This window comes from Hyperoodon ampullatus, assembly GCF_949752795.1.
Source record: "Hyperoodon ampullatus genome assembly, chromosome: 7".
Classification (NCBI taxonomy): Eukaryota; Metazoa; Chordata; class Mammalia; order Artiodactyla; family Ziphiidae; genus Hyperoodon; species Hyperoodon ampullatus.
In genome coordinates, this window is record NC_136920.1 from 7,051,790 (window position 1) to 7,060,586 (window position 8,797).

The 8,797-nt window shown below is 52.3% G+C and overlaps 1 protein-coding gene across 1 annotated transcript; it reads right to left on the reverse strand.

Annotated features, from left to right (window-relative positions):
* Positions 1–5,237: 5,237 nt before the first annotated feature.
* On the reverse strand, positions 5,238–5,393 carry SMIM38 (small integral membrane protein 38; the record flags this gene model as incomplete). Its single annotated transcript, XM_079707390.1, has 1 exon — positions 5,238–5,393. One exon carries the CDS (start codon positions 5,391–5,393, stop codon positions 5,238–5,240), a length of 156 nt encoding a protein of 51 aa, XP_079563516.1.
* Positions 5,394–8,797: the final 3,404 nt, after the last annotated feature.

The following is an 8,797-nucleotide window of genomic DNA, read 5'->3' on the forward strand; positions in this document are numbered from 1 at the left end:
GCCTCATGTCCACAATAAATCTCACCTAGGGCACCTAAGGAAATAACAGAAACAGAAAAAAGGAAATAACTTGACCACCTACAGTGGCTAACATGTTGTCATGAAGTTTGCTCCTAGATATTTTGTTCTTTACATTGCTGTTATAAATGGGATTTTTCATGCCATCACGTCTCCTGATAAATTGCTGTATGTGTGGTTTCTGCATATTGATTCAGACCCACCCACTTTACTGAATTCTGTTATCAATTGTTCTCATTGATTTTCCTTCCTTTTTCCAAGAAAGTCAGCCATCTCACTATAAACAATGATGCATCCTCTCCTTTCCAGTGTTCATACGTCTAATTCCTTCCTCTTTCTAATTGTGCTGGCTGTGCTTCCAGAACAAATTCAGACAATCGTGAACATCTTCCTCCTGACTCCAGGTTTTGACAGAAAAGCTGCTGGTATTTCCCTGTTAATCATGATGTTACTTTTCCTGTTAAGAGGGAACAATTTTTTTCAGGTTAAAAGCATATCAGTATATTACCTATTCCTGTTTTATTCAGAGTTTGAGATTGGATGTGAATGTTATCCAGATACCTTTGGAAATATATCAAAGGAAGTTATCAAAATATACACTACCAAATGTAAGGTAGATAGATAGTGGGAAGCAGCCGCAGAGCACAGGGAGATCAGCTCGGTGCTTTGTGACCGCCTGGAGGGGTGGGATGGGGAGGGTGGGAGGGAGGGAGATGCATGAGGGAAGGGATGTGGGAACAGATGTATATGTATGACTGATTCACTTTGTTATAAAGCAGAAACTAATAAAAAAAAAAATTTTTCTCTTTGGGGCTATTAATATGGTAAATTACATAATTGATTTTCTGATGTTCAACCATCTTTGCATTCCTGGAACACTCTCCACTTGGTCACCGTGTTTTATCCCTTTAATATGATGCTTAATTCAATGGTTTATATCTTTTCATCAATATTCTTAAGTGACACTGGTATGTGATTTCTCTTTCTGTACTACCTTTGGTGGATTTGGGCATCCATGAATGTTTACTACATTAAAAAGAAATGGGAACTGTCCTTCTTTTATGTGCTAGAGCAGTTTAAGTAGTGTTGTATCACCTGTTCTTTTTTGGTGTGATAAGGGGTCTTCCTCTGAAACATTCTGGACCTCTATGCTTTTTTTTTTTTTTTAAGGAGGGTAGACTTGGACAACTACTTGTTTCTCCAAGGGTAATCCATTTGTGTAGATATTACATCTCTTTTGGGGTCATTTTTTATAAATTGTGTTCCCTATGTTTTCAAATTCTCAAAACCCTCAAATACACCAGAACCTGTTTCCTGAGAATTGAGTTTTCCATGTCTCTGTAGTTGTTTCCCCATAGGCTTTTTAATTTTGTGTGTGTTTTCTTCTCCTTTTTTCTTGATTGGGTTGGTTAATAATGTCCCTTTTATTGTTGGGTGTCTTCCCCTCAAAAACACCACTTAAAAATGGCTAAGATGGTAAATTTTATGTTGTGTATTTTAACACAATGAGGAAGAAGAAGAAGAGAGGAGGAGGAGAAGAAGAAGAAAAGGAATGCAGAAGAAATGTTTAAAAAAAGAAAGTAAGAAAGAAAGAAATCCAGGATTTGGATACATTAGTTAATTCTATCAGTGTTAATACGTTAATTTCCTCTCTTACCTTTATTTCTGCCTCTGTTTTTCTCAGCTTTGTTCCATTGTTCTTTTTTCAATGTAGTGAGTCGTATGCTTAACCCATCCATTTTTATTCATGTTTATTAATAAAGGCATTTAAGGCCATAACTTTTCCTCCAAGAATTGCTTTAGCTGCATCTCATAGGTTCTAGTATGCCATAGTTACATTATCACTTAAGACCCCTCCTCCAGGAAGCTCCCTTCTGTGTTCCTATAACACACAATCCACTCACACACCATAGCACTTTCACTACACTATGAAGGTCTGCTGCAGTGCTGTGCAATGTAAAAAAAAAAAAATGTGAGCTACATATGTAATTTTAAATTTTCTAGTAGCCACACTAAAATGCATTAAGAGAAACAGGTGAGATTAATTGTAATATTTTATTTAACCCAAGGTGTCCAAAATATTATCATTTCAATGTATAATCAGTAGAAAACCATTATTAATTAGATTTTACATTATTTTCTGTGCCAAGCCCTCAAAATTTGGTGTGTGTTTTACACTTATAGGACAACTTAATTTACACTGGCCACAGTCTTAGTGGTTAATAGCCTTCGTGTGCCTTGTGCAGGTCTAATACTCATTTCTAGTCTAGCTGCCCATTTCTTGCCTCCCAGACTGCAAGCTACCTGAAGAGCAGGCACTTCACTTTCAACATTGTATCCATGATGCCTCCCTCGTTGTGAGCGGCCAGTGAAGGTGCTCAGTCATAACTCAGTCATTACTGAGTTAATGACTAGCACTACCCCTCCATTTATGCATCTGAGGCTCATCACTGTCATTCACTTAGCCATCAGCTACTCACAGCCTACCTTCCACGTGCTACAGTCTTTGTCCATTGCTACCAGGTGTGAGTAAAGAAGCATCTCCATGTATCTCTAAGAAGAAATACGTCTCTTTCATCCTTAGACTGTCTTACTGGAACAAATTCTTAGGAACCCCAAGGAACCATGAGAAGTTCCACCCTCTGACTCCAGGGTGGAGCTGCCAAGGACAGGTGAACACAGCTGATATTTCTCAATGGCAGACAAGGGCAAAGCTGGCACATAAGGATGTCACTAAAGACACACAAATACCCAAGATAGTGTCCTGGATAAAGACTGCAATGACAAAGAATGGCCAAGGAACCATGTCTCAGCATCTAGGGATGCCATGTGACATAATTCTAGTTTATGGCATATAAATGTAAGGGTTTCTGGGAAGCTTTGCCTCCCTGATATAGATATCTCTCCCTCTCCATCACCCTTTTCTTTCTCTTCCTGCCTGGAATTCACTCAAGATGGCTGGAGTAGCTGCAGCCTTCTTGTAACCATGAAGACCAAACCTTCATGCTAAAGATGGCAGAGCAGAAATATGGAAGGATCTGGGTCCTTGATGATATCATGGAGCTGCCATACCACAACCTGGGGATGTCAAATGCCAGACTTCTTGCCACATGTAAAAGAAAAATGAAAAAAAGAAAAAAAAAACTTCTCTTGTTTAAGTCACTGTTTGTCTATGTATCTGTTACTTGCAGCTGAATACAACCTCTACCTATGTGCAACCGGGACACAGCCTCTCTTGACTCAGCCACAGTGTTTGGAGTGCCTGCACTGAGTCAGACATGTGTCAGGAGGCTATAGACGGTTGACGTGTGGATGCAGAGGGCTTGTACTCTGATGAGTAATTCTGACAAAATTCTGACTGGTAATTTCATCAGTTGCAAGTGACAGAAACCAATGTAAACTGGCTTAAGGAAAAGGAAAAAAAAAAAAATCTATCGCTCAGTGTAACCGGAAAGGAGTTCAAATAACGTTGGAGAATCCCGTCTTCTCCCATGGTTCCAGGCTGGCCACTTCCATTCCCTCTGCTGGACAACCCCAACAGGAGAGTGTGTCCCCTCCCCCGTTCCAGCAAGAGCCCCCAGATTCTAGCTCATGGACCAAATGGTGAACCTCAAATCTACATGCCCACGTGGACACGCAGGTCACACACACTCAGCAGTGGGCCAGACTTGAGTGTGTCATGTGAAACTCTGACTTCTCCCTCCATCCAAGGGGCTGCTTTGCCCAGGACAGAGGAGTTTCTCAGGTCGTGGGACTTTTAGTTTTAAAACCTGGCAATACCTGGCAAACCTCCTTCCACTAGTGCATGCTCATGACAGAGAATGTGATTCCTCTTCCTTAGAGAGATCAGCAAAATCATACGTGGTCATTTTAAAGAAAATCGGATGACATTTTCCCTAAAGAGAATGAGAACACCCCCTCCCCGAACCCGGCGATCAAGAGCCCTCAGGACCCCGTGGCCAGTTGTCCTTACACAAAGAGACACGAGTCCTGCTTGGCCACTGGCTATCACAACTGCCCAGAGGATAGCCATGCACCAGGCCTCAACGAATCACACCCGTGGTCCCTTCTGCCAGGATGCTGCAAGGCGGACGGCTCCCGGCTAAGGGGGCCCAAGTGTCTGCTCACCAACTCCGGCCCCCTAACGGCCACCTAAGACTCCAGGCTGACCCAAGTCCTTTTGGAATTCATGGTGTCATCAGGCTCCAGCCTCCCAGGAATGTCTCGAATCAGCTGATGCCTCTCGGTCCGGGGGACTTGGCCACTGGTGTTGCCAAAATCTCCCAGGTGATTCAGATCTGCTGCCAGGTCAAGAAGCACCGAACCACCACGTGCTGCCCCTTAAGTCAGGTGTGAACCGGCTGGTGTGACAGGAGGGGGCACAGGAGGTGCCGGATTCTTGGGCACCCGTCAAGTCTCCCTGCCTGTCCATCTTCTCAGGGGTGTCTCAGCCACACACTTAAAAGCACAAAGGAACAGAGGGCCCTGGGTCCTGTGACTTCTCCATTAAATTGTCCTCCACATGTCCTGTAGTTTGCATATTTGGGGGGGGATGGCTCACCCCACCCCTTACCTGACCCTCCTGATAACTTTCAGTGGGGGCTGGGGGCAGGGACTATTGCGTCCATTTAAGAGATGGGGAAAGAGAGTTTGCCCACGGTCAGCCAGAGCTGGACTTGAACTCAGAGTCTCATGTCTGTCTTGAGACCCTCCGAGTGGTCTGCTCTGGGGAAACCAGGGCACTGTCTGCACTTACTTCTCCCTGCAGGAGACTGAGTCAGAGGGTGGCTTTTGGTGGCAGGGCTGGCTTTGATGTGGTCACATCTGTCCTTGCAACCCTTCCATCCAGCCCCTCTGGCTCACACCCACCTCTTCCTGCAAACACATTATAAAGCATTGGAAGCAGGGAAAGTATTAAAGCAAGACCCACTCCCAGGATCACTCACTTCAGCACAGGACACCAGACCTGGTGGAGAGACGGGCAGGGGCCCCCCATCCATCCCCCGACCGGGATGTGACCAGGACAGCCCTGGTCAGTCCAGGTGGGGCCGGTCCATCTCTGCCCCGTGGGCGGGAGGCAGGGAGTGGTTCGCCTGCTCTGCTGCCCCTCCGTGTGCCCCCGCCCCCGAGCCCCAGGACAGGTCGTCTCTGGGACAGCGCCCTCCTGGAGGGACGGCCCTTCGGCGCCTGGAGCTTGAGGGCCCTGGCCGGCAGAGGCCCTAGTCCTCCTTGGGTTTGCGGGGCCGCCGCCGGGCCAGCCTATAATCGATGTAGGTCCCAAGGCAGGCCCACAGAATGAAGCGCGCCAGCAGGATGATGGCCAGCACGAACATGAGCGGGTCGGGGCCCACGCTCCCCCCGGACCAGGAGGCCATGCCGCAGGCAGGCGCCCCCCCCCCCCCCCCAGAGCGCAGCCCCCGACTGCGTGGTCAGCGTGTGGACCGGCCGAGCACCGGCTTCCAGGTCCAGGTCTGCCAAGTGCCAGCCGTGCGGCCCGGAGCCTGGGCTGCAAGCTCAGGCCAGTCGGGGGTCTCCCACTCTAACCGAGCCCGTTCGCTCTGCGCCCCAAGCCAGGGGCCTCCCTGGCGGGGGAGGACAGATCGGGGACGGCGAGCAGCCTCCTTGGAGAAGAGGCCCCGCGCCATTCATCCCGAGCGGGCGGCTCTCGGGGCCGACAAGGGCCGCATTGTCAGGGCCCAGGCGGGAGGCCCCCCCTGCCCAGCGCTGACGTAATCTCCAAACGTCTCCGGCGGCAGCTGCTGGGCGAAGCTGGCCACCTTCTCCGGGTGCTTTCAGCCGCCCACGCCCGCTCTTCCGGCCCGCCAGACAATCGGGCCCTTTCTCTGCCCAATTAGCTATCACTTCTGGAGGCCGGCGCTGTCCAGCGGCTGCGGGCCCTGCAGCAGCAGCAGGCCCGTCGGGAGGGGCCGGGGAGCCCGGCAGGAGGGCAGGCGGGAGCTGGGCGGATGAAAGGGAAGGAGAGGGGAGAGAAGGTGAGATCAGTCGCTCTGAGCCCAGAGGCGACCCCAGGCGCGGCTCAATTAGCACACGGGCCGCCAGCATCTCAAAGACCCACACTGCCCGCGGGGGTGGGCAGCGTGGGGCTGGGGGCGGGGGCAGCGCCGGCGGCCCAGGAGGGGAACCTGCTTAATCACCCAGGAAGGGCAACACCGACCCCCGATCACCGCCCCCACCAGCCCACCAAGAGACCTTGGAGGACACCCACCGCCCAGGCTGGACGAGTCAGTCCTGCGGGCCTCCTCTCACACCCCTCATGGCCTCAAGCCGGGGCCCACCGTGGACCCTCGGAGTGACCAGCTCACCTATGGGGCCACAAACCTCATCAGAAGGGGAGGCAAGTGACAATTCTGCTTTGAAGGGCCATGATGAGGACTAAGGGACAGTGTCCACACGGGACCAGCAAGGTGCCTGTGCGTGGAATCACTGGCTGCCTTCCTGTCCCCCGAGAGGACACCCTCAGAAATGTCCCCACCACACTGCTGAAATAACAGCATCTGCCTGCCACACACACACACCCCACACACACACACCAGAACATGTGTACACACATACACACACCTGCACATACAACATACACATGCGCGTGTTTGTGCCCCGTGCGCACACACGCGTGTACACACACCAGGGCACACACACCTCTGCAGGCGCTACCCACCCCCAAGTTCATCTCTGTCCTTTCCCAGCCAAGTTTCCCTTGGGTGAAGAGACAGCCCCTCCTCCAACCCCAGTTCCCCGGTACTGCAGCACAAAGGGGTGCAAGCTGGAGGTCAGGTCCCTGGATGCTGCAGGAGGCCAGCCGAGTTCTCACCGGGAAATGGTCCACCCCCAGGTACCCGAGCCAGGGAGAAAGCTGAGTGGCCTCCAGGGATGCGGGCCACCTGAAGCCAGCTCCTGAATTTCTCCTTCATCTACAAAATGAGAATGTGCTCCCACCCAGCCTTTCCAGAAGGTTCTACCTAAGGAGTGAATGCAAAGTCTTTGACAGGGAGCCCAGTGTAAGATGAACAGTGGGAAGATGGCGTTTGCTCGCGGTTTCCTAACGACGATCCAGTGGACGTGTGTGGACACTTCCCGTGAGCCAGACCCAAGTTGAGCCCCCGACCTGCACCCTCCCCCAGCCCTCACCCCTGGAGCTCAGGTATCACCCCGACCAGCAAAGGCTGTCTCGAAAGTACCCAGTGCCATACTGTGCCCTCTGGGGGGCAAACACCCCTTTCCACCTCCATCCACAGAGAGAGCCGCCAGCCGGTGGCCTGGCCAGGCGTCCGGCGCGTCCGCGGAATAGACTCTCAGGTAACATTCAGCCCTGGGCTCATTTGCCCTGACAGAGGATTGAAGACCACTTCAAACACACGGGGGAATTCAGATCGTAGGAGCCCGACATGGAGTCAGTAATCAAACAGATCCAGGACGTGGCAACTGGATAAGGGCTTCCAGAATGTTGCAGAAGGTATCCAGGAGCGTTCACAAGTGCCCACCCACCCAGCCACTGAGAACCCACCTGCGTGGGGAGTGAAGGTCCCAGGGGAGAGCGGCTGAGAGTGGGGAGGGAGAAGAAGACTTTTCCTCGAGTTTCTCTTACCTGGAAAGTCAGCGTCTCCCAGTGGGCATATCCTGGGGTGGCCACAGGCAGGGGTGCATGCCGGGCAGGGCCCGTCCTCCTGCTCTCAGCCTCCCACCCCGCAGCCCCTGACCCAGCAGCGGGGACAAGGTGGCCTTGGATAAACCTCTCTGTTTGCGAGCACACAATCGACACAAAATCAACATTGCCCCGGTCATGTGGCGTCCACGCACAGAGACTCTCCAGGGTCACGGACGCCTCCCCCTTCCTGCTCAGACATCCCCAGGCGCCTGGAACTGAAGAGGCCAAGGTCAGTGCGCCCTTCGGGAGAGGAAGCGAATAGCCTCCCTCCCCCTGGACAGTGTGCAGCTGACCCAGGGCCGCCTTCTCTTGGGAAAGGTCTACCTGACGCAGGTGCAGAGGACGCTAGAGGGACAAGGTGGCCGTCACCCACAAGGGGAAAGTAATAAGCTGATAATAAATGTGCAGCACCCACAGCCTCCCGCGGAGTGGGTGCTGGGGTCCCCACTCACAGGGAAGCAGCCAAATCACCCCACGATTAACAGTGACGGTGAGCTACACCCCGCCCCGGGACCCTTTCCCCTGTCTCCGTGCGCTGTGTCTCTGGCTCCCATGTCCTTTTGCTCCTGACTCTTCTCCAGGGACATCCTTGGTTATAGGAGCTGCCCCAGGCCCAGGGGTTTACATCCCCCCAGGCCACCCTTCACCAAGGACTGACCATGTGGGGATGAAAGCGCAACTCCCCTGCTGGGCGTCAGGACAAACTCAAAGGTCACACAGCCCCCAGAATTCCCCCTCAAGATCACAGTGAGCTTGGGACGGTACCCAAAGTCACAGCCCTCCTTGGCTTCTTCCCTCCCTCCTCCCGCCATCCCCATGCCTCCCAGCTCCTCCCTCCCGTTTCCCCAGGGTGCATCTCCCCTTAAATCACCTGCCCAGGAATGCCGTGGCAAGATGAGCGTCCCATCCCTGGGAGCTGGAGTTTGCCACGACTCCCGAGCCCAGCAGGTAGAGGCTTCTACCTGGGTCGCCGAGGACGGACTGGGGGACCTGGGTTATTTTCAGGACTGCCAATGGCCAGGGAATCTTCCTGCACCCAATGTCCAAGCACTGAAGCAGGAACCGGCAAATCCTCCCTCATCGCTCCCTTAACCATACCCCGCAGATGACCCCGGC